Source organism: Antechinus flavipes, chromosome 5, assembly GCF_016432865.1.
Source record: "Antechinus flavipes isolate AdamAnt ecotype Samford, QLD, Australia chromosome 5, AdamAnt_v2, whole genome shotgun sequence".
NCBI lineage: Eukaryota > Metazoa > Chordata > Mammalia > Dasyuromorphia > Dasyuridae > Antechinus > Antechinus flavipes.
The window spans coordinates 33,446,401-33,472,447 of record NC_067402.1 but is presented as its reverse complement, the minus strand read 5'-3'; the positions used below and the strand labels follow the sequence as shown (position 1 = coordinate 33,472,447).

At 33.6% G+C, this 26,047-nt stretch overlaps 1 protein-coding gene across 8 annotated transcripts in view; it reads right to left on the bottom strand.

Annotated features, from left to right (window-relative positions):
* Nucleotides 1-1,453: 1,453 nt before the first annotated feature.
* Nucleotides 1,454-26,047, bottom strand: part of SATB1 (SATB homeobox 1) — a 117,318-nt gene continuing 92,724 nt past the window's right edge. For 3 of the 8 annotated variants that reach the window (XM_051963062.1, XM_051963060.1, XM_051963059.1), the window contains exons 10-12: nt 5,844-6,047; nt 5,159-5,254; nt 1,454-3,252 (exon numbers count right to left, since the gene is read on the bottom strand). In XM_051963062.1, coding sequence (XP_051819022.1) covers nt 2,743-3,252; nt 5,159-5,254; nt 5,844-6,047 — 810 coding nt within the window. In that variant the 3' untranslated portion in view covers nt 1,454-2,742. The remainder of the gene's footprint in view (nt 3,253-5,158; nt 5,255-5,843; nt 6,048-26,047) is intronic. The other 5 variants (XM_051963063.1, XM_051963064.1, XM_051963065.1 and 2 more) reach the window with 5 other exon arrangements.

The following is a 26,047-nucleotide window of genomic DNA, read 5'->3' as shown; positions in this document are numbered from 1 at the left end:
AAAATCTTACCTGGAAGCCAGAGCTTCAGATCAAAAAGTAAGTGTTTTGGTGTGTGTCTTGGTACCATGCCTTAAATTCAATCAACAAGAACCAAAACAACACATCCACCAAAATGGTTCAATTTCCTTTTCTACCACCAGCCCCTTTCCAGAGGAAGCAAGAAAAAGGATGTTTAAGAAAAAAAAATAGATATTTATATATCATATTCTTTCTTAATAGATGAGGAATAGAGTTATGTATTTGTTTTTATTCTCACAAATTTCAACTCCTCCATTAAATGATTCCATTCTTTTTCCATAGTGAGCTGAGATGTATTAAAAATTCAACTCTTATTAAATCAGATGAACTGAAAACTTTTGGGACAGAGTTTGAAATTTATGGGAAACCATCTGCCTCCAGAGTAGTTTAGCTGTGCCTCACTATTCAATAATATTTTAAAGCTAAATTGGGAATTTTCAATGCTCCCAATTAAATTTCTTAAATAAAAGTTCAGTGTTGAAGGAGCCCCGTTGCCTACATGATATCATCTGGGATAGGGCAAATGGTGGACTGAAAGGAAATGGGCAATCATGGATCTCTTCTCAAAGAAGCTCAGAACCCCTGTTAGCTGTGTTCAAGAAAACCTATGAGGAAATATTAAGAACAGAAGTTAGACAAAAGAATTTGAAAAACTGAAATATGAATGAACTATTTCATAACTATATCCTTACTTTGTTCTCTGACAATCAGCATGTTTAATTTTGCTCCTATGTAGTTTGCTAAGTTTTAATTGCCCTAGGATTAGGTAACTCAATAATGTTAGGAGAAAACAAAGTCCTAATGGAGCATACACCACTTTTAGGCTTCACGTGTTGTGTTCTCATATTCCTAAGGTAGCTCCTAGTCCTAGAAGACCCTAAGCAGTTTGATGAACTCAAAAGTTATCGGAATTACTAACAGCTAAAAACTATTCTTCAAAATCTTGCTTACTAAGGACTTTTCCTAAAGGGCCATTTTTAAAAATTTTACGTAATTATTAATGGCCTTTTAAAGTGTTTATACATTAATATAAGGAACAGTGTGAGCATAATTCACGTAGCACAAAATAAAAGCAGCTGTACCCATTTTAAGAGCATCGCTGCCAGGAATTGTAAATATGTTTGTGCCCGATAGCTTTTGGACTCCAGAATATCCTGCTATCTCTGTTTAGCGGGCAAAATGTTAACCAAGACAAGGCAGGTTATGATTTCCATCATGGAATTTCAGTGTACGGATGTGTGTGTTATACACACGTACACACATGCCATCAACATGTAAATTTTACAAAGGCTAATACAAGTCTTGAGAGAGAACGTTTTGGATGTTCTCTGTCAAATCAACAAAGTACTGCTGAGAAAGTACTGTCAGCCACCTAGAGAGCAATCCCTTCAAGCTCTTTTACAGTGAGTACACATAAGCAGACAAACCCTCCCATAGCATACCATACAAACAATTTTAATTGTGTAGTTACAGTCAATAACCACTCCTAGTCAACAGTTCTGCATAAAGAAAATTGTGATACACTTATAAAAACAGCTAGCTGTAACAAAATAACTGGTGTTTTCATAGCAATAAACTCATAAAAAAGAAATACACCTTTGTACAGAAAATTTATACAGATGTAGCTTTAAAATTGATTGTAAACCAAAGGAAGACACATTGCAAACATCAATTATTTTCACATTAATTGCATAAGTTTCTAAGGTGATCTATTAGTTTTATTTACCTAAGCTTATTTGCATGATAGTAAAAATTGCATACAACAATAAGAGTGAAGCTTATAGTATGAATTGCTTGGATAACATCGAGCACTTTTTATAGGCAACTGTGTAAAGCACATTTTCTCTATTTAAAACTTTTAAGACACTTTGTTTTACTGCCCATCAAAATACATTTATAAATAGAAAAGAATCAGTATGAGAACAAGAGAAGCAATATTACATTTAACGGAAACTTCCAAAAAAAATTAATTACAACATGATGCTGCAGGATCTACAAATAAATAATGAGGACTAAATTGTGTTTCACATTTTCTTTCCATTTTAAAAATCATGTAACAATGAAAATGAAAAAAATATTACAGTGACCTTTTATTTCCAAAAAAGAAAACAAATCTGAATTACGGCAGTGCCATATAATACAAGGCATTTGTTGGCGTGTGTTATTTTAAAACTGCATTCCACAGTATATAGTTCTTTTGTAACATACAATAGAGCAAGAGCATCAAACTCTCTTTTTCTTTAAAATAAGTGTGAGTTTCCAAAGATCAAGTGTGGAGTGTTACAGTAATAATAATAATAATAATAATTAATAATAATAATAATAAAAATGAAACAATAATCACCAAAGTTGTAATGCTTCTTTGAAAGCTCCAGAATCAAAAATCACTGGTATCATGCTTATTGGATACAACAGGGTGTAGCCAGTGAACACAAATTAATATCAAACAATCCTCAATGCTTCATCTGTAGCTGTAGAGCAGTTTGTAAAACAGAGTAAAACATTTAGCGGTCTGCACTTTCCTTTTTTTTTTTTTTTTCATTTCATGTGTCTGTGTGTGTGTGTGTATGTGTGTGTGTGTGTGTGTGTGTGTATGTGTGCAAGTTTCTGAAGACTCATTGGCCAAACAATGAACAACAAAGGTTTCTGAGAGAATGCAAGATGGAATTTCGTTTAATTAGTTAATACCAGTGGCACTGTTGAATGAAAATAATACTTTTATCTTAGTCTTTCAGATCAGCATTAATGTCCGTGTTCCCTTCCACTGATAATTCTTCTTCTAATTTCACTGAAAAAAGGGAGTTTGCATTTTTATCTTGGACACTTTCTTCCAAATCTTTCAGCAACTCTTCTTCTTTATATTCTGCAACATCCACCTCTAGACCCGAATTGTCCTTCAGTTTCCCATGATGCTTGAGATAATATCGCTGGTTCTGAAAGAACTTAATAATAGTATACTTGGGAAGGTCAAGCTGGGCAGAGAGAGTCTGGATAGCTTCTTCATCTGGATACAGGCCTACATCTTGGATAAAGCTCTGGAGAATTCCCAGAGCTTCAACAGAAATTTTTGTTCGCGGTCGTGTCTTCTGCCGATTCTCATCCTCTGATTCAGCTGGTGAAGCCACAGTAGGCTGCCTAGGGGGGAGTCGGGGCCCAGGCTGTTGTTGCTGAGGTTGAGGCTGCTGCTGTTGCTGCTGTTGCTGCTGCTGCTGCTGCTGCTGCTGTTGCTGCTGCTAGAAAGAAAAGGGAAAAAAAATAAATTCCAATTTTGATATTAATCTAGAAAGCTTATTAGAATAAATAAAAGTAGCCATCGTTCCCACAAATGGCTCCTTAAGTGAACAAAGAGTTGGAACAAAATGCCTAAGACAACTAAATAGCTCAAAACATTAAAAAAAATCAAAATAATATGACCTAGAAAGGAGGAGGAGTATTATGGTGGATTATCAGAGATTAGTAGAACCTTTAAATCCCTGATTTTTGGCCTCTTCTCTGAAAAGTCACCATTTAGCATTCTGGAAAAAGTAAACAATGAACTTAACTTGAAGGATACAAATTAAAGAAGAAATTAACCAAGTAAATTATGATATAATTAACAAAGATATTTAGAACGAGGATTTAGAAACAGTGGAAACAAAGATATTTTTAAAAGGTGAGCTATACAAAATAACTGTTTGGACATGTATACATATATTGTATTTAACTTATACTTTAACATATTTAACATGTATTGGTCAACCTGCCACCTGGGGGAAGAGGTAGGAGGAAGAAGGGGGAAAATCGGAACAAAAGGTTTGGCAATTGTCAATGTTGAAAAATTACCCTTGCATATATGTAAATATGTAAATAAAAAGCTATAATAATAAAAAAAAAAACTAGAAAAAAAAGGTGATCTATAGGACCCAATGGATAGAAAATGTGTGCGTATAACCAAAAGCTGAAAAATAGTACTTTGTTTGAAGATCATGTTTAAAACATAAGTCAATTCATCAAGATTTCTTACTGTTTAGAATTACTATCCCTTTTTAATTAAAAAAAAAAAAAACCAACACCTCAGTGAGAGTCTCTGATTCATGACTTTCTTGTCGAGTGATAACAACAACAACAAAAAAGTATTAAAGCTCCATAACAAAGGCCAAGAGGCTATATCTATGGACATCTTCATCATGACTGAGCAGTAAAATTTCACTGTAGCCAACTCTGGTGTGTAAAGACTTTTTCTTGTAGGCCAAACTCATAATATGAAGTTTTGAATTTAGTGTCGGCATACTTGTTAATAATTAGTATCTATATGTGCTGTAATTTGCTATATATAATTACATATAATAAATATGACACATTCGCATATTGTATGCTGCAGATACTTTTTTTAAAACTAGCAAGGCAAATCAACCTGAGTAAGCAGCAAAATATTAGAATGTTTATACTATGCATAAGCATTTCCTTTTATCCCCCTAAGAAGCAATTTTATTAAAAACAATTTACATTTTCAAACAAGTACTGTTTTATTACTTAACATATATCTTTCTCTTTTTTATTTTTGCTAAATCAAACAGTAAATTTTTCAGGCTTTCACGATTATTTTAGCACTTGATATCCTAAGGGACTGCCTCTTCCAATGTATTTTATCTTTAATACACTCTCATGGCTTTTTCCTAGTGGCTGGAAAACTTCATTCTTTTTAGCTTTGTAAATATATACGTATTTTCTCCTACAGAGATAATATAAGTAATTCACAAAGATATCAGTGTTGGAGAATTCTGCCAGACAAGTCTTCTCTTTTCCAAAGAGGAAAGTGAAAAGATCCCTGTAGAATTCTCAAACAGCAATGAACGATGGAGCGTTAAGTTCACCCTCGAAAGCAGTAAAAGCAAAGGGTACCCCAATGAACAACAGGAATACAGAGTTTGACATCGTGAACCCCAAGCCTAGGTCTTTTGTGTGGGAAAGGGAAGGGCAAGAGTCTTATTCTTCTTAAGCACAGGTTGGATTCTGTGGTAAAATCTTCTTTCAGGGTTACTATGGATTAGGTGGTGGGTTTCCCCCTCACAAATAATAAACTATTTCTCTTTGATGGAGGGAGTGGGTCCTTGAAACCCCCCTTTCTCTCCCTGACATGTTTAACTTGTGCCAGCTCACCTGTGGAGCAGCACCCAGCCATGGTCCAGGGGTCAGCAGGCTTGGTGAGAAAGTACCTCTAGGCTCTCCTTTCACAAGGGTGGTGGGAGAGGGGCTCTGAAGGAAAAACAAACATACATTGACTCACCCCCGATTTTGGATTTCTAAGGGAGGGACAGTGGGAAGATAGTAACAGTGTGAATGGGAGAGAAGATGAAGAATCAAATGTGGTTGCATTACTATTTTATTCTTGGAGTAAATCCAAGATAGAGAGATGCTACGTCTGTAAGAAACTTTCTCCACACTAGCACTCATTCCTTTACTTGGGAGCTATCATAGTGTTGCTCAGAGGTGGGCTTGGATTTGCAATTCTGATTTAGAAACAAAGGTACAAGCCAATCAACCCACCAACAATTTTAAAAAATCCACACACACCAAAACTGAAACCAAACCGAACTTTCCCATTCAGAAAGGCTCTTTCCAAGCCCAAAGTGTCAAGGCAACTGTCACATTAGGAAAAGAGCACACAAAAAGGAAAGGACACATTGCCTCTCCTTTTATCTTCCAAGGAAGATGGCAGTGGATTGTTATATCTTGCTAGGAAGCCTGTTTAGTTTGCCAGCAAGAAAAGAAACACTCATTTTCTTCGCTAAGTTTCAAGCTTTATTTACTTAGTGCTATATTGGATTGGCCAAGGTAAACTAACCTGAATCTGTTCTGCTGGAACATGGATAATGTGGGAAGGTCTGTCACCATGGTGATGAACAGCGTTGCTTTCTTGTTCATAAATGGCATCTCGTTCAGGCTGAGGAAGACTGAGGAACCTTCTAATCATGGAGAGATTCTCCCACAGGGTCCTGTTTTCTGGAGATGGATCTTCTTTCCAGCGTAACAGTTCACACAGCCACCCCTGAAAGATAAAATGCGCCACATGGTCAGCTTACAGTAGTGGATGGTTGATGAAACAGTCTCCCTTTTCTATTTAAGCAAAATCAGTAACAAAATAAACTTGTTTTCATCACCTTAAAACACCCTTCTGAACAATGATCTATTAGTAATTGTGAGACCACTGAGTACTTTATCCAAAAATCTATCTGTGCAAAAGTAGTTTGTCACAATAGCTTGTACTACTAGCCCCACATTTCTGTTTAGGGATTAAAACTATGTTTTCAAGGCTCCCAAGCATGAAAACATGTGTCACAATTTACAGAATACATGAATAGAAGTTTATCAAACTTCAGTGTATGTCCACACTTGCATATTTCTCTTTCCCATTGTATATGTCAATTTGTTTCCAGTTGAGGAGTTTTAACATAAGTAGAGGTTGGATTATTTCTTTCCTAAAAAAATGGATTCCTTGCTATAATTTATTTGTTTTCCTATTTTGAACAAGAACTTTAGTATTTGGATTGTTACTAAAGAGCTGCCTAACACAAATCATAGCAATGAAGAGTTTCTTTAATGTTCTTTTAAAAGAAAAGGATCCCTCAACAGGATACCTAAAGAGTAGATTTTATTCCTTAACATCAATGTATAAAAGTGACTGGAAGATCCAAAGACTCATTGTTTTCCTAAAGACTAGAAGAAAAAAAAGGACAAAAGACAGAATGTGCCATTAGTAGAATGTCTGATGAGTCTTAATTAGATCCAGCCATAAAGGCCTGAGTTACAATTGCTTTGAAAAATCAAAGGGTTAAGGAATTGCTTAGCACATCTACTTAGTAGCACTCAAACCTCCTGTCTCCTGGGAGTTACTTTCTAGTTACCTGATTGCCAGACTGGGAAAAAGAGTTCCATGTGGATAAAGGTGACATGGGAATTCTCCAACAGACAGAATCAGATGTTACTATTAGAAGGAGGCACCAATTCATTTTATAGATAAGGACACTAAAGACAAGGCTACTGGTTAGTCAAGAGCAGGAAAGAGCAGAAAGCTGATTTTTCATTTAATGATTTTAGGTTAGCCAGGATCGGGACCGGAAAATTGAGGATGGTGGTGAACTTCATTCACCTCTCTCTTTTTTTTTTTTCCTTCTCAAAATGTGTCAGTAGAGAGGGAATCCTTTTTCTAAATGGAAATGAGCAGACTCACATGAAATGATTCTATCTCCAATAAAATTATTTGCTTCGTGTTTAGGAGAAAGTATGGTTTGATACAAAGTCTTCCATCTTCATGTTTTTAGCCCTAAAGTATTTAATAATTTCATTTACTAGGCAATAACTTCTCCTCAAGTGAGAATGGTGAAAATTCAGTGGATATGGTTAGAGGAACTAGTCTTTTGAACATTTAGCTACACAATGTGACTAAAGCATACCATCACTGTTATCACTCAACAGATCTGTTGCTAGTTTAATAGGATCTTTTGGAGAACTGTTGCATCTTCTCTTTATTTTGGGTAGCTCAGAGGCCAAGATTCATCATCCAAATACGATGCTTACTCTTCCCCCCCATGTGTTCAATTAAAGACTGTTATATAAGAAAATTTATCCATAAAAAGGTAGGTCAAATGAAAAAAAAAAAAAACAGGCATGTTTCTACTGAATGAATAATTTTCTAATTAGCTATCTTATCACAAAGTTTTGAAAGAACTTTTCTTCAAAGTACAAGACCAATCATTGTCTTCTTCAAAATGTTTACATCCATATCCACATGCAATTATGGCTCTGGAAAATATTTCCCTACAAAGTCATTAACCCCTTTGAGTCTCAGGCTAATTTTTTTTTAACAAGGGTTTAGAAATCATTGCACCACAAACCTTCCAGAACTGTTATAAAGCAAATGCTTTGTACAACTTAAAGCATGATGAAAATTGGAGGAGTAATTCTTTAAGTTCTACTGGTTAACTGTTCTTTTGGAATTAAGGCAAAGATGATAATGGGGAATCTTTAATTGAATCTATATCTAAGAGACCTATCTAAATGAATACTGATCCTTAAATAACAGTCCTTAGGAAGGCTCTTACTATGCTGTGGATGTATATTCTGTATGGTGATATTTATCATTCACAGACCCTTTTCTTGACTGTGCCTCTTGACACTGATATCTTCAGGTCACTGATGCTATTTTGTCTAACTATAAATGATCATATTAGTGTATATCATTCAAAAGCCACTGAAATTATAGGACAAAATGGCACATTTGCTAGGAATTTTAGCCAAACAGTCCATATCCCACAAAGAGGAACAATAAGCATTCCAGAAATTTTCTTTTAGGATAATGGGTTTTTGCTTAAATATGTAACTGAAAATGGGCAAGAGATCACTTGAGATCGCACTGATGTTAAAATGTTGCAATAAGAACATAGAAACATCAAAGAACCTGAAAATCTTTTAGAAACTTTCCTTAAAGTTATATAGAGATCAGTTAGTACTTGGATATATGTGAAAACATGTGGATCACAGATGTTCTTTGGAAAAGAAAATCATTAGTTCTCTTAGAATGGCTAATAATGATAGCTAATTCCTAAACAATCATGTTCATGCTGGTTTAACAAATATTTCAGAAAAAGAGTCTTGACTCATTCAACAAATATTTTGCTTATATTGTCACTTCTGTGTTTCTATGCTTATGAGATGGATCCTTATTTTTATTAATTGCCCATGACTAACATAACATTTCCAGTAGTTTGCTATTAACCTCTGCCCTGAAATAATACTTCTAATTCCTTATCTAAAAATAATTTGATGAATTATAAGTTGAAGCATGTCTCTGTTAGCCTTCCAAGGCAATAAGATGATTTTAAGAGACTGAAATCAGATGCTTCTTAGAAAATATTTAAAGCTGCAGCTGGGTACTGTTAGTTCTGCAGGATATTCTAACAACAACAACAAAAAGGCGATTTTCTTAAAAGTGCATTCACTTAAAAACCCTAATGAAAAACAGACATTTTGATATGCCAGTTCTGCAGTAATGTGGAAGTAATTGGCTCATTTCCAGTTTATGATAATGAATATCAGATTTGGGGTATTTTAATACCGTCATATAACTAATTTTGAGTATTCCGATAGACTGTTCTCACTGTATATTAATTGAGACTGTATTAATGATTACAGAATATTATCAGAAGTGACTGAAGTTAAGACACTTTTATCTCTTGTCAAATCAAAAGCTTTAACACCATTTTCTGGGTCAGTACTATTACTGGACAAGCAATCTAAATAATATTCCATAATAAACAAGTTGAGATATTCTTGTCAATATTTGACAAACACAGTTGTGTTCTCCCAAAGTAATGTGTTGATATTTTTGGTTTTGTTTTTCTTTTAGGGGAAGGTATAAGCATGCTGGGGGAACAGACAAGTAGAAACGTTCCTTAGTTGTTTTTTGTTTGTTTGTGTTTGTTTTGTCTTTCTTTCAAGATGCAAATATAACTATGTTTCCAGAGAGGCCTACGGTTCTTAAAACATTACATGACCAGAAAGGGAGGGTGAGAAACCACGAGCTAAAATAGATCACAACTGTTCTCCACAATCGGTAGAAAGAATAAAACAAAATGGGGAAGTAACAGTCTTAAAATAATTAGGCCAATCCATTCTCAGGAAACTAAAATGGTACAAGGAACAACCTAAACTTTAAACATAGTAAATTTGCCAAGCAACATTACACTGAATATAAAGAGGGCAAAATATAAACAGTAGCCACATGTAAATAAATTAGTAAAACTTTCAGGATGTTACTACTTTTCAAACTGACAAAGTTTAATTTGACACCTTCTGTTCCAAACCCTTTGTTTCTATTCAAAATCACGCCTTTAGCTGCTATCAATCACAATGCTTCCCTTATTACTTAAAAAAAGGGAAAAAAGCCCCACAAACCCAACAACTGGCACAAGCCTTAGTTAAGCTGAAAATGCCATGCAGATGAATTCTGAGATAATATGTTCAAACCTGTTATATACAACACAAATCCTGTAAAGTTATGTATTGTAAACCTACATTTATTGAGAACTAAAAGTCTTAAATCCATCTGCCACAAAGGAAATACTGTTATGCACTTTATAGTAACCAAGTACCATCTGCAAATGTCTTGCTACAGTAAGCAAGAAAACGGTGAAAAAGATGCTAAACCCAAGATGTATAAAAAATAAATAAGGAGCTTCTGACTGTTTTGGGTTAGGGATTTATTAAAGAAACATAAGAGGTTTTAAAAAATGAGAATGCAGAATGGGAGCCAAACCATCACAGGGGGGAAAAAAAGAGGAGGGAAAAACAAACTTAAAGCTACCAACAATGGCAATTTATACAGTCCAGGAGGCACATGACTGTATGCTCATTTTAAAGCAGAAATTAGCGGTTCTCATCTCAATATTCTAATGATGTGCTTTACTGACAGGATCGTGTTGTACCACATTTAAATAAAAATCCTGGCACCTTCATCTCTCAGCTGCTAATTTCCTACCAAACAAAATCTCTGATTTCCACTCCACTCTCTTTTTAGAACAGTTAATTCAAGTCAATTCACTTTCCAACATTATAATGGATAAGGGGTGCACACTGATTTTAATTGACTGAGTAAAGTAACCTCCTTTCACGAATGAATTTATTGTACCTCTCAAGCCTTGCCAGAGTGATCCCTCTATATCACAAACTGAGCTGTAGCTCATGGTTCTGAATAAAACTAGTTTTTCTTGGAAAATACTTAAGTTTGTGTAGTTTATGTAGCAAAAGTTCTTTGAACTACTAAAGAATCTAATTCTGTGTGTGTGTGTGTGTGTGTGTGTGTGTGTGTATACACACGCATGCATTTCAAACCTTGTGAAGGAAATGGCAATAATTTACACTGTAACTAGGAAGGCATAAATACATTTAAAAGAAAAAAAAAGAATAGTAATTTGAATTCTAAAAGGCAAAACATTTTATAGATTGTATGCTAAGATATGCTCCCCCCCCTCTTTTTATGTAGTATTTTCAGGCATATTTTGTTCCAATCTCTGGGGCATATGGTATAATAATATATGGTATTAAAAGAAATCAATCTAAATAGGGAGGTATTTGATACAAACATTTTAGTGAAAAGCAAGAATTACATTTTAGCATCTAGTATGAACAAGGATTAAGTACATAATCCATTAAATAGTACTTCTGACTTAAAAAAATGCAGTATTGTAGACTAAACTACACTAGACATTTTGAATGAGTACATTTTCAACAACTAACTCTAAAGCTAGCAATTTATCATTCAGTAAATAATTTTCGACTTTTAAAAGAATCTGTAAGTGTTACTTATGCTAATGAAGACAGTTTTGAATCTGCCCACAAACATGTTAATAGAGGGCAATTTTTTTTTTTTTAATTTACAAAGCTGAAGGCACTCAAGGGTGATTTTCTATCAGTGTTCTAGAAGCATATAAAAAGCTGCTCTAATTGTAAGAATCCCCAAACTCTTCCCCTTTATCATCAGTTTTAAGGATAGGACAAAGATCTAAATGGACTAATGATAGGACAATCTCTTGCTTTCAAATTCACGAGTTACATTTTTAAAACTTGTTTTTTATTCCAAGTGGTGTTGAACATCACTAATGAGCTTTTCTCCAATATAATATATTCACATAAAGAACTGGCAGGCCCAAAGCAAGTGAGGTAAGAACCTCACTGGAGGCCCCAATAGTGACCACATATCTTCTCTGCAGGAATTACTTAGAGGAATTTAAACATCTCTCCAAACTATTCTGTTTCATAATAGCTACATAGATGATATCAGCTTTTGCAAAAATTATAATTATTTAGAAGAATGTTTAATGAGCATATTATAAACCACATTTGTAAAAACAAAAATTCATCATTATTCATATATTCCCCTTTTTATATGGGATAAAATTCATTATCGTGTTTTGAGCATGTATGCTTTAGACCAAAACTTTGGGATTCCTTATTATGAAGAACAGTTGCTTTTGCCATAAGGAGGGGGGAGAATCATAACACGTAACAGTGAGAAACATAATGGTGGCAAAGGAATACTGAAAGCATTTTAAATTATTTACTAGGTTAAAAGGGTGAAATGGTACTTTAAATACATCAAATTTCATCATCTGGGCCATTTTTTGGTGGCAAAGTGGTATTGATCTTTCCAAATGCTTAAAATTAACTATTTCCAGAAGGTCATTATTTGATTAAAGGCATTGAAGTTGAGGGCAAGAAACGATGCACTTTGTCTTCTTTCCCATTCAAATCATCACATAATTTAATCAGAACTATCCCATCATGTACTGTAATAAAAATGCTCATCTTAAGATACTTTTTGGATTTTATCTCACATGTTAACCTTTAAATGCTATGAACTTCTTTTAGAAGAAAACTGTTTACTAAAGATTATTTTATAAAACAATGAGTGGGGTTTCTACCAGTAATATTAATATTTTTTTCCTCTGTAAATTATAGGAAAATACTTTTGTAATCTCAGTTTAAGACAATCTTTATATAAAGTGAAAAATTATTCAAATAGCTAGATTGAGAAATGCAATTCTCCTAAGACACAGTTCAGGAGTCTTTAAAACTAACTCTTCATCTTAAGTAACCGGCCCTATTAAAAATATACATAAAATAAATTGTTTGGCTCCCAATTTAGATTATTATGGGTAATAATGACCATCTTTTCCATTCTAAAATTAACATACAATCACATAATTTCAATATTCTAAAAATAACAACCAGCACGTTTTGCCAATTACACAAAAAGGGGAATACACAAACAGGGATGGTGGGCTAGAAAGCATGTTTCAAAATGCTTTAAGCTGATTCCATACAGATCATGAATATGATTTCTTAGTACTGGACAGGATGGAGGCTGGATGAGTGATTTCATAGAGATAGAGAACTCCCTAGGAGAAAATTTAGGTGGGCACCTTTGGTGTGATTCAGAGTCTTAAAGAGTTGCCTATGCTACAGCACTGAGTAAGTTTGATGGTTTGCCCACAATCACAGAGATATTATATTTCAGAGCTGGACTCAAACTTTTCTTTTCCTAGGTCTGCAAGTTCTTTCTCTACTAACTTGTAACTCCTTTTATGGGTATTGTATAAAGTACAATATATAGAGAAAAAGAAAAAAAAACATCAATCTAACAGTACTTTGATTTTTTGTCAATTTTGTCAATTGTGATATTCCTATTAGAAGACTTTTTCCCCACCACCAAAGAAAAGCAGAGATTGCTATGCTTTTCTCTATTCTAGAGTACAACCAAAAAAATTCATTTTGGTAGTAAGAGATTTAAGGTCTCCAAATGAAAGAACATATTAAAATAGCTCTCCATAAGTCCTTTCCCTTGAGTGTATCTGCCAAAATCTTGCCAAAACTGGAGGGTGGTGGTGTAGGTGGGAAGGGATATAAGGAAGAAATTATTCTTTATTTAGGGAAGGTTCTGGAATCTGTCATTTTTCTAATCCATCTAAAGTGATTTTCCTAAAGCTTTTGTCAGTCTCTTCAGTACCCTGTTCAATGGACTGTACTGGCTCTCTGTTACCTCTACAATCAAACAAAAACTCCTCTGGCTTCACAATATGGCTTCAGCATTCACAGACATGCTATCCCTTCACACAGACTTTTTGGTCCAGTCACACTAGCTTTCTTGTAAATTACGCCCATCCCTCCCGCTGTCCCTTTGCATACATCCTAAAAGGCTGTCCCTTCTTGTCCCTCAAATCTTTCAAACTCCAGTCTCCTTCAAAACTCACCTCAAGAGCCATTATCTACATGAAACCTTCCCTAAAACCCTTAGCACCAGTGCAATAGCCCAATTATAGACTAGAACCTTGTATTTATTTATTTGTTTGTTTTCATTCATTCATTCAGTCATTCATTTATTTATTGCTTTTTCCCCCCTGAGGCAATTGGGGTTTGCCCAGGTTCACACAGCTAGGAAGTACCTGAGACCACAATTGAACTCAGGTCCTACTGTCTTCAGAGCTGGTGCTCTATCCACTGTGCCACCCAGCTGCTCCAGACCTTGTATTTATTATGGATATACAAATCATTTTCCCCAATAACTTGGAAGCTCTTTGAGGACTGGGGTTCTTTCATTTGTCTTGATATGCCAGCCATAATAAGCCCTTTATAAAGAATCTGCTGATTGGTTGGGATGATCATTTTGAAAAAAGAAAATTATTTATTTAAAAGTTTCCAAAATGTTAAGAAATGAAATTTTGATGTCTTTGTGATGGGCACTCATTGTTTTACCAATTATGATTATTCTCAAATTTAGTTTAAAATAAAGTAAAAGATGGCCACTTTTTGTTCTTCCCTTTATGGTACTGTTCATTGATTAAGTACTCTCTCTTTTCTCAATGACTACATTTAGAATAAGATATAAGTTCTTAAAAAATAATAACGAGGGAATGTGTGTTGTAGTGATTCATGTTTTGCCTCTGTGGATATTTGTGTTATGTGTGTGGGTGGTAATTTCTCTTTTCCTAAAAATTGTTTGATTAAATTTCCACAACAAGGTATTTCCTGAAATCTGATTAAAAGTGATCAAAATAGTTTTCAGGCTACCGAGATATGTTACAAGGGAGGCATATATGCATGTATATGTATATACTGATAAGGAAATTAAATTTTGAGTATGTATATAACTATATATAATTTTACATGAGTATATTTTTCAAAAAATTATATTGATTTAGTATACAAAATGACAGTCTGTGTTTTCCATTGCCTATGTATCAAGATAGTTCATCATATGTTTACAGAATTGAAATTAGCCATTACATTTCATCAATTTGTGGATTGTTTTTCTAATTGTCATTTATACTATTGTAGTCCTTATGCACACTGTTCCCCTGACTCGTCTTCCTTCATTTTACCAGCATATACAAATCTTCCTATGTTTCTCTGAATTCCTCATTGCCATTTCTTTTAGGTGTGGTTAACAGGAAACTGCCGAAAACATGCAGAAGGACTGGAGAGCAAATGAGGGTAAGAAAAACTTACTTCCTATTGTGCTTAAAATTGAAAAGACATGTGAGTAGTTAGTTAAAAATCTAGGACCCCAAATTTAAAGAACATGGGAAACTAGGAGAGAGTTCGTGGAAAAAGAGCCATAAAATGGAGATCATAACTACCACAGAGGTTCCTCCAACTTTTTTTAACATGACATGGTTAACTTTAGCAAGTTGCAAAGCCTATGGACTTTTATCAGAAGAATGTTTTTAAATCTACTTCTGATTCTTCATTTTTAAAGTAAGGGATTTGTCTTTTACAGGATCTAAGACTCAAAAGTATCTGCCTGCCACCAAAATAAGCTCATAATGAAATCTGCTGAATTGAATTGAAGTATCTCCAAGTGACTGCATTCAGGGTAAAACTAATCCAGAGTTCAGTATTACCTGGAAGAGTAACCAGCCATCAAAAGGCCAAAACAATCAATGATTTTAATGCAAAAAAAAAAAAAAAAAAAAAAAAAAAAAAAAAAAAAAAAGGAAAATTTTGAGTCAATATTTTTTCAACTCTGTGGATAACTAAGTCTCTTTTCATGATCAAGTACAGTATGCAGTTAAAAATTACACATTAAATATTTCTATTTTTATTTCTTCATTCAACCAAGGTTACATGTAAAACATCATGCCAAGATTGTGTGGTGACAAAGAAATCAGAGTCCTTTCCTTCAAAAAATTTATAATTTCTAATATGGAAGATAGGACATGAGAACAAATAATTATAATTACAAAATAAGTTGGGGACCTGTGGTTTTCTAGGGTACAAGTTACTCCTAGGTGTGGAAACTCCCTCCATCAGTGGAAGTTGGTACTTTCTCTACAACTTATAGTCTTGGATAGTTGCCTGGAGTAATGAGAGGTTTTATCACAGTGCCTGGCACATTAATAAATGTTTATTGACTGAATGACTTGCCAGAAATTTGTTTTGAGACTGGCTTCCTAGTCTGTCTCTCTAAACATAAGTAAGATAGGGAAGACAGAGAAGAGATAAATAAGAAGTTCAGAAGCAAGATATATATTTTTGGCTACTGTGACAATGCCTTTTATATAATTTGAGAAGATGATTTTATTTATATATACATACATAAACACACATGTTTATATGCATATATATGTCCCACAAAATTCTAGTTCTACATTAAAATATTAAATGGTTTAATTCATTCTATTCATAATCAGCTTTTCCTTTTCTATTGTAAATCTTACATTTAAGTTTCTATTAGTATAATATGCCCAGCAAGAAATTCATTCAAAATGGATACTGTATCTTAAAAAAAAAAAAATCCCACAATACTTATAGCACGAGAACCTTGAAACTAAAAAACAACCACTTGATTCTTCAACTCAGGAAAAGGAAACCACAGAGTAGAATGGCACTTTTAATCAATATGCAAGGTAATTCTGTCAATCTCTTTTAAGGAGGAGAAAACTATGAACAAAAGAACAGAATATATAATCCAGACCCTTTCCAGTTCCTAATTTGTGCCTTTATAAAGGAATTTTGTCATCCTTTCTTGCAAATTCTGAATAATTGGAAAATAATAACTGAATAACTAATAATAGAAATAAAAAAAAAATCTTTAAATCTAGTTGTGAAAACATTCTATAGCCAAACATTCTATTCTGTATAATTTCTGGTAGTACTATGTCTCATGTACACAGATAATTGAGTTAATAAAAATAGTTAACATTTATATAGTGCTTACTATATGACAAGCACTATGCTAAAGGCTTTACAGTTATTAGCTCATTTCATCCTCATAATAACGCTGGTAAGGTAGGTTTTTATGATCCTCATTTGACAAATGAGGAAACTGAGGCAAGCAGCGTTAATTAACTTGCCCAAGATCCTGAAACCACAAGTGAATTCGGGTTTTCTTGACTCTGTCCCCTGTGCTTTCTAGCTGTCTTGCATGATACATAATATCACCAAAATACAGAAATATGGGACAGCTAGGTGATGCAGTGGATAGAGCACCAGGTCTGAAGTCAGGAGGACCTGAGTTCAAATCTGGAGTCAGATACTTACTGCTTCCTGGGCAAGTCATTTTTACCCCAATTGCCTGGGGGGAGGAGGGGAACCAAAATATCTTACCTATGTGGCAGTCAGAGTTTCCACCTTTTAATCATTCAGAATGTGGCTGGAAGCCCAAAGCAAGACCATAGAGAGAGGAAAACTTTTCCATCTCAATATGAGCTTACAGATGAGTTATAGGTGGGCTCTCAATCTGCCAATTCCTTCAAAGTAAGAGCAACAAGTGTAAGCCAAGGTGACAGCTCACAGGGGAGTGAAGATGCATAAAACCAAAACAGCCTATACCAATTTATTGTTGGGGGCAAGCAGCCATTGATGCATCAGTAGGACTGAGGACAGCACTATCTTAAAGGACAGCACCATAAATGTTGTTCCTAACATTGCATCCAGGGAATCATGGGAATTTAAACGCCATGTAGCATGCTTAGAAAGCATGTGTAATATATTGGAAATACATATAATGCATTTAAAAAAGATTTTTAACAAAAATTAAAATGCTTTTGCCACTCAAAGAACAAAACACCAAATAGCTGGAAAAAAAATAACCAAAAACTAATGATTGCCCAAGAATTAAGTGTGAGAGTGTGGTATTTTTCTGGAATTGCCCATTCATCTACTTTCTTACGTGACTATCATATCTATCATATATTTGTAGATTAAAATTGTCTGATTCCCTAATAAAAAAAAGTCTGAGAATCATTAAGGAAAATTTACTTAGACTATCACTATGTGTCCCATTTTAAAAGAACTCCATGTATAAAAATGAGACATCACATTAATGATGAGATCAATTAAGCTAATATTTGCATTGAAAAAGGATTATTTGCTTTATAAAATTTCTCCCCAGTTTATTTTAGCTTAAGAATATTGAAAAGAACACAAGATTTTTTTTTAAAGGGGCCTGGTTTCATATCCTGCCCATATTAATTACTACTTGTGTGCTCTTAAATAAATCACTTCATTGCTAATAGGTCTTAATCTCATCTCTGAAAAAGAATTGGATGATCTCTTAAAGTACTTTCCAGTTTTATAAAAGTCCTAAGAACAAATAACTCAACTATTTTATGTTTTTAAATGACTTGATTTTTAAAGGAAAATTGACTATATCTAACATTAAATATTTTATGTATGACATTAAATCAGTCTAATAGATCTTTCTATATTTTAGTTTTAAAAAAGAGGTAAATTATTTTTTTTCTTTCCCATTTATGATTTTAAATAAAATTTCCTGAGAAACTGGAGTGAACACAACCAGTTCTATTTTTTTTTTAAAGAGATAATGTGACAGAATTGTTCTACTGGATGAGAGGATGGAGCTAGAACCAACAGATGCAAGTTTCATAGATACAATCTCACATCATCTTAAGAAAAAACTTCCAAAGCAACTATTCACAAAAGAACTAAGAGATTTGGTAAGATGGGAAAGTCTTCTTTCACTACAAATTAACCTTGCCAGAGAAATGTGACTTGGTGGAGTAAAGCCACTGGTCTTGAATTCAGAGGACTTGGGTTAGAATAATGGCTTTGCCACCTATTAGTTTTGTGATATGTAATTATTCTCAGGAATATGGAAATTGATTATATCAAAAATAAACAAATGAATAAAAAAGACCCTAAGCAGCATTCTTAAGTGGAAAGGACACTAAATTTGAAATCAGATCACTTTGGGATTAAATCTACCTTGCCCTAGTAATATGGGAGAGCCTGAGTAAATGACTTTTTCTCCTGGGCTTTTAATTTAATTTTAATTTCAGTAAAATGATTATTTCTGAGGCCCCTTCCAATTCTAAATCCATGATTCTATGATTGTAAATATATCATTCCAATCTTACCCATTTTATATGATTTGGCTTTTTTATACTCTCCCTTTACTCTATAGTTGAACTGAAGAAAAAGGAAACTTTAATTTTCAATTTATTGTTTTGATATGTTCTTTGACTCATTATTTAGGATAACATTATTTGGTCATTTTTTAGGTCTCTGCCATTTCTATATAGATCCTTTATTGCTTATAATTTTTATTGTGTTTTAGACCATAAAGTATATATTTAATATTGTTCCTTTCATTTTTGAGTTGTTGATGCCTTACCACATGACCCATTTATGTGAATGTGCACATATTGAGAAATAATTGGTATACACCTTATAGTTCCCTTTCAGTAATCAACAATTTCAATAATTAGTAATTTCAAATATCAAGAGGTATATTATATCTAGTTTCTCTAACATTTTGTCCAGATCTTCAATTTCTTATATATATTTTTTCTTTGGACTTGAACATTAGGAAAAAATAGATTTATTTTTATGATACAACTGGCTTTTTCTTTAAGCATTTCAATAATACATTATATGGTATACATATATTTCTTATTGATATTATTTCTTTATCCATGGCACCTCTAAACTTCATTGTAGTTTGCTTTTAGGATGTTTATTTTGAACATTACTATTTTTATGCTTTCTTTGAGATTTTTCTTGCTTCTTTTTTTTAGATTAAAATGAGGAATTCTATATCATCGCATTTTAATTTTATATAACTATGTTTTAAGAGTATTTTGTTTTCAGAAAATTTTCAGATGTTTTTCTAGTGTATTGATACCTTCCTCCATTTTGTGAGTGAGTGTGAATGAATTAACTCCCTCCCAATTAAAATATGAAGTTTTTTCTCTCTCGAATACTATTACAACACTTCTTTTAGATATAGTGAAAAAAAAAGTGGCACTAGATATCTGTAATTGATCCCAGGTTCCTCTTCCTGTTTTCATCCACCAGTCTCAAATAACTTGGTTTTGTCTTCCACAAACATGCAAACTTTTTAAGGAATCAACAGCATTTTTTTCCGTAGTGAAAATACTTCCCTTTTCACTTTCCCAATGGACTGGACATTTTCCCACCTTTCCCCTTTCCTATCCCAGCCCAGTTTCCTATTCATTATACTGTACTTCTATTTAACCCCCCCCCCCCATATTTGTCCCAGCCTAGATCAGAGTGTGAAATATGAATGTAATTCCCCTTTCCCTATTTTGATCTCTATGTTTGAATAATTTTACATATAATTCCTCAATTTAAGAAAATAGCAAATACCATTTTCTCTCTGTGCCTTCTTTCTCTAGGATGTTTCTTTTTGAACAACCAAACCCAAATTAGACCCTGAAGGGATACCGTTTTATTTATCACTTTCAAATACAAGTACTTCAATTCATAATGACATCACCAAGCCCCTTTAAGCAATTTGAATATTTAATGTTTCTTTATACTTCATATATTTCAGATCTTTCTCAAAAGAAATGCTTAGAAGCAAAATTCACTTAAAAGTTCCCACATTTTTCATATTAGGCTTATGCTGAATTTTACATGATAAGTTACCTTTATTTGTAAGAAATTTTATTTTGTTCTCTTGAATATCTTAATTATGCCCTGCTTTTTTTGATTATATTTAGAATTTCCTGGGAAATTCCAAGTGCATTTCTCTAGCATCTTTGATTGATTACTGAATCAATTACTGGACATCTGAAATCACATTTCTGGGTACCTTAAATCTGGAGTTGCTCACTTTTTGGCATCCTATAGATTTTATTATGCTGGGCTTTTATCCTCTGGTTCGAATTCTTTCTGGGAAATTTTCTTCAATGATTTCTTTCTTCCTTTTTTTTTGGCAAGGCAACTGGGTTGAGTGACTTGCCCAAGGTCACACAATTAGTATTAAATGTTTGAAGCTGAATTTGAACTCAGATCCTCTTGACTTTAGGGCCAGTGCTTTAAACACTGCCATCTAGCTATCCCATCAATAAATTCTTTAAATGTGGTAGTCAGGCTTTCTTTTTCATCACATTTTTCTAGAAACCTATGAATTTTAGATTTTCTGTGGAGATTATACAAGTTTATCTCATTTTATTGTTCTTTAACTTTGTTCTAATAATTTTTGTTATATATTGAAATCTGAGTTTTGAATCCATTATTTTGTCATAGTTTTGCCCACTGTCAAGATGTACCAGCTTCTGTTCTGAGTTATTAATTTTTCTTTCAAGCTTCTCATTAAATTTCACTTCTTTCTTTTATCATTTCTTTCTTTAATTTACATACTGGGCTTTCAAACCACTTTAGAGTGTCTTGTACACATCCTATTCTGTTTTCTTTGATTCTAATCTGTAGTTATTGCAAAACTTTTTTCTTCTGGAAATTTCTCTAGGCATTTTTACATTCCACAAGATTTTTTCAGAGAAATAATGTGGTTTTTTTTTTCTGTTTTATCATGTATTGAGTCATTCTGTTTGCTATTATCTACAGGGATTTATAAGATTATTTTCCTTTAACTCTTTTTTTAACTGTTTTTAAACACTTTATTTGGTGTATTTCTTGTTATTTTTAAGGTGATCATTTAGATAAGAGCTTAGATATAACTTTACTCAGCCACCTTGTTGCCTCAAGGAAACTATTTTAGCAGCATACAATTTGCACTATGAAAGTTTAGAAAATGTAAAGATGCCCGAGGGAAGCTTCTAAAGCACCTTTACCCAATTATACTAATAACATCTAAATCTGTTGACCTTTAAAAATAGAACACTGATCTTTTAATAAAGCTTTTTGTTTGGCTAGGGACAGAGGTTGAGGCAGGGCAGACAAATGATAATCTAGGAAAAAGTAGGTTAAGTTTTTCTTTGGTATTCTACCCTTCTCTTTCTCTCCTTTATTTTTTTTATACTCCTCCCCAAATCATTTCCCCTTATCTTACCAAAATCTTTTTTTAGGTCATTCACAATAGAATTGCTGCCCTTTTAAGGAATCTTTACATTTTCTCAGATTTCAAAGTCTTAAGGTAAAAAGATTATATACTTTGGTGACTTTTCAGATCTCAATCAGTTAGTGGGAGTACTGGATTTGGGAGGAAAGAAATTTGCTCTGCACTTCTAAGATCTCTACCACGTGGGCAATTAACTATGCCATAAGAGATTTATTTCTGAGTAAGAGATAGTAGGTGAAAAAATTGTCTTGAATTAATACCATAAAGATTGTTATTGTCCTCAATGGTACAAGATTAAATAGGTACTGTGAAGTAATAAGCACTTAAAATATAAATATTTCCAAATATCAGAAAAAACATATTGGAGTTAATAAAGACATTTTAGGTCTGCTTCAGTATTTCTTAGAAATGGGATTGCAGTTATGTGCATAGCATTGTGTCCAGTGATTCAGAGAATACACAAAAAAGCAAAACTTGTGCTTCAGTTTTTTTTTTTTTTTTCCCTGAAGTTTTATCTGTCTTTGTTTCATTTCCCATTGTCAGAATTAGGCACATATGAATTAGGTACTTATAGATTCTTGAAATAAACTCTCTGTTCATTTTCCTTTATTTCAAAAAAGAACCATGGCTTTTTAAGGATGAAATAAAGTTTATCATCAGGTATATGGCATCGAACAACAGGCAAGATTTGATAGCTTTTCTTCTAAGATTTGTGTGGTTCAGATTTTGCCTCATACACTCTACATCGAATGCTTCTACCTGCTAATTTGGCAACAGTTACCTTTAAATAATTCAAGGATCTGCCATTTCTTTCTCCCAACTTTCTCCCAACCCAGTTTGTAAGTCCTCTACAAATTATCTGCCAATTCTTGCAGTTTCTACCTCCTGACCTTTCTCCTATTTACTTCTTCCTCATTACACCAGCTCTTGCCTGAATCACTGCAATGTTCTACTAATGGGTCTTCCTGCTTTCAATTAATCCTACTCTGAGTTTCTTTCAGGGCAGATCTGGCCATGCTATGTCACTATTTACTAAATTCATGTGGTTTCTTATTACCTATTTTATGTTTGTTTGTTTGTTTGTTTTTTATCTAATTCTTTTTCTAAAACTCTGTCCTATTTTTCAGTAATTCTATTTGGCTTTTCAAACACTTCACAAGGTGGACATAAGCTTCTTTTGATTTGGCCTTGGAAAACAGATATTCCAGACCTATATTCAAAAGTCTTCCTAGCTTGTTACAACTCCACAAAGTCAACCCTCTTTGGGCAAATTTTAAGAAACTCAGGTCACAACCGGGCTATGAGGAGGAACGAGAAGTACTTTACATATTCCATATGATCATAAATCCTTTAGATGGTTACCAACAAGACAGGGTATTATGAAACTCATGATTGCCCTCAGAACCACACCTGCAAGCAGAAGAGTTCTTATTTCTCATCCATCCACATGTATGCTCTGAATTCTTTCTACCTCAACCGTTTGACAGAAGGGATCTTGGAAGGTGGAGCATAAAACTCACTATAATCAATAATAACAACAACTGACATTTATATGATGATTTAGAGTATGCAAAGTGTTTTACATCTGTTGACTCATTTGAGGAAAAGAAATTGAATAGGTCCTGGCAGAGAAACCTAGAACTTTTTTTCCTGGGAAAATAATGTTTCATCATTAGAAAGGAAGTAAGAGAGGGACTCAGAGACACTTGCAGGGAGGGCACAATGGAGTTCCTTCTATGTTTACAAGGATATTGGATCATCAATCTTCAGCTGGACAGTACCTCAGTGGCTATCTACTCTCTCATTTTAGAGCTAAACTGAGTAGGCTCATGAAGATCAAGTCACATATGTAATGAGCCTCAGAAAGGGGTTTAAACCCAGAGTTCTTGACTTCCGAAGCAGTGCCCTTTCCACCCAAGTATCCTCCCAGATAGCATAATGAGGTCAGGTTCCAGTGGGTGGAAAATGAGAAATGGTTAAGCAGCAACAATAGCAAAATTGTGTTATTTCTATTACTATTATCACTTTGCAGATGTGGGATGCATGTGTAGAAAACGTTGGACCAATTCTATAAACGACACAAAGGATAGAAAAAGCAAGGAGACTGTGACAGGTATTTATAGAGAAACGCGAACTAAAAAGCCAACGTGTACAGCTAGTGACTTGATTACAAATGCATATTTTGGTATGTTCATTTAGAAATTAAAATTCTCAATTTTTCATTAGGAAAAAAATAATTTAGAAACTTATTTTGCCCTCTAGTGTTCTGACTAACCCATGGGGTTCATTATTCTCTTTAATCCAAATCAAAGATTAAATCAATTCTTAAACAAGTTATTGACTTCTTCTCAAGCTCAAAACAAACATTTACAATTAATTTCAAATTAGAAAAAAAAAGAAAGAAATGATGCTTAAATCATTTAGCATAGTATGAACTGGATGAAAACATACATTTATATAATAATAGCCAATTTTCACATAATGCTGTAAGATTTGCAAAACATTTTCCACATATATAATTTTATTATAACAACTCTTGGAGGTAGGTGATATTAATACTCCCATTTTATTATTAATCATTCCCATTTTGCAGATAAGGAAACAGGCGGATAGAAATGATCTGACTTGTCAAGGTCACAAAATCAATAATAGCCTGAGATAGGCTATTATAGATAATTCATACTCTTAGCTATTTCTGTATGTATCTGTATCTCTGACTGGGAATTTATGTTTTGCCATACATATATTCCATTGACTGCTGTTTAAGGTATATTTTTTATCATTTGAACAGTAAAACATTCTAGCAACAAATCAAATGAAAGAAAGATGGCATCATTCTAAGTATCATTGCTTGTGGTCAAGCAATAGGAGTGAGATAAAACCCCTTGAGGAAGCCTTGTGAATTCATGTTTGTCATCTAATGATAATAATTTACATTTCTTTATATTTTTCACAAGTTTTCTAATGTAATCCCATTTTTGCTGTTTTGTAGATGAGGAAAGAAAGCTCTGAGACACCATGTGAATTGCCCAGGGTCACCCACCTAGTAGAGAGACTTAAACGCAGGCTCCTGACTCCAACACCAACTTTATATCAACCATATATCCTTCAAGGAGAGATACTTAACTCTTAGTTTTTCAGCTATAGTCAGTGTATAACTAGTTCCTGTCTTTATAAGATTTATGTCTGCTTCTTTTCCATTCCTAGAATCCTCTTCAAACTTGGATGCTAGACGTCCAAACACATCTTTTACTATTACTTTGCTTTTTTTCCCATTGACCTCTCATTTCTCAGGAACTATAGAGGAGGAATCCATTTTAAAACATTTCTTCTTAAAGTCACTCCATTTTTCAGAAGCCTAGTGTAGCACATTCTAACTTTTTAATTCCTAAAAAGCAGGTATATGGTCTCCATCAAATGTTCTCTTGGCATTAAGGGAAAGCTAAGGTTCTCCAAAACAGAGAAGCCTTCAAATTGTATCACAGAGAGGATGTCTACCTTTGCTTCTTACATAACTACATTAATTTCCTTTCCACTAATTGTTTTTTCCCCTCTAGTCAAGAAAAATTTACTGTTTGTCACTAGTGAGTTATACTTTTTAGCCATTTAGACCAACTCTATTGGTTAAAATAACAACTTCTATGCAAAGCCCATGTTCTTATCTTTTAAACCTAAATTAAAATGAAATTTCTTCCAGACTAACTGTGCCTGGACACAGACAGCCCCATGAAAACAGATCTACCTTCACCAATAGGACAACTGGTTTCACCACCAAAAGGGACATTAGAAATGATTTAGTCATGGTCAACCTCCTAATCTTACAAATTAGGAAATTAAGATACTAAACAATTTATCCAAGGTGTTACACAGGTGGTAAGCAGCAAAGTTGGGACACTTATATAATCTCTTAACAATACAATTTACAGCAAAGAGGGAATTGAGAGATTTCCTAAAATTTCAGATTTCTCATTTTATAGATGAAGCAATAAAGGTCTAAAAAGTTTAACTCCATATACTAATGGTCACAGTTAGCAAGTGGGAAAGTTGAAACTAAAATTCAGGCTTTTTTGGCTACCAGACAATTGTTCTTTGAACTTCACAAATCTCTAAAATATATTGTTAGTCATCTAACAAATCTTGTTATGTAAAGGATGGCATTTGTAATTTTTAAAAATTATCAGTACTTTCTTATTTCCTTTAAGCTA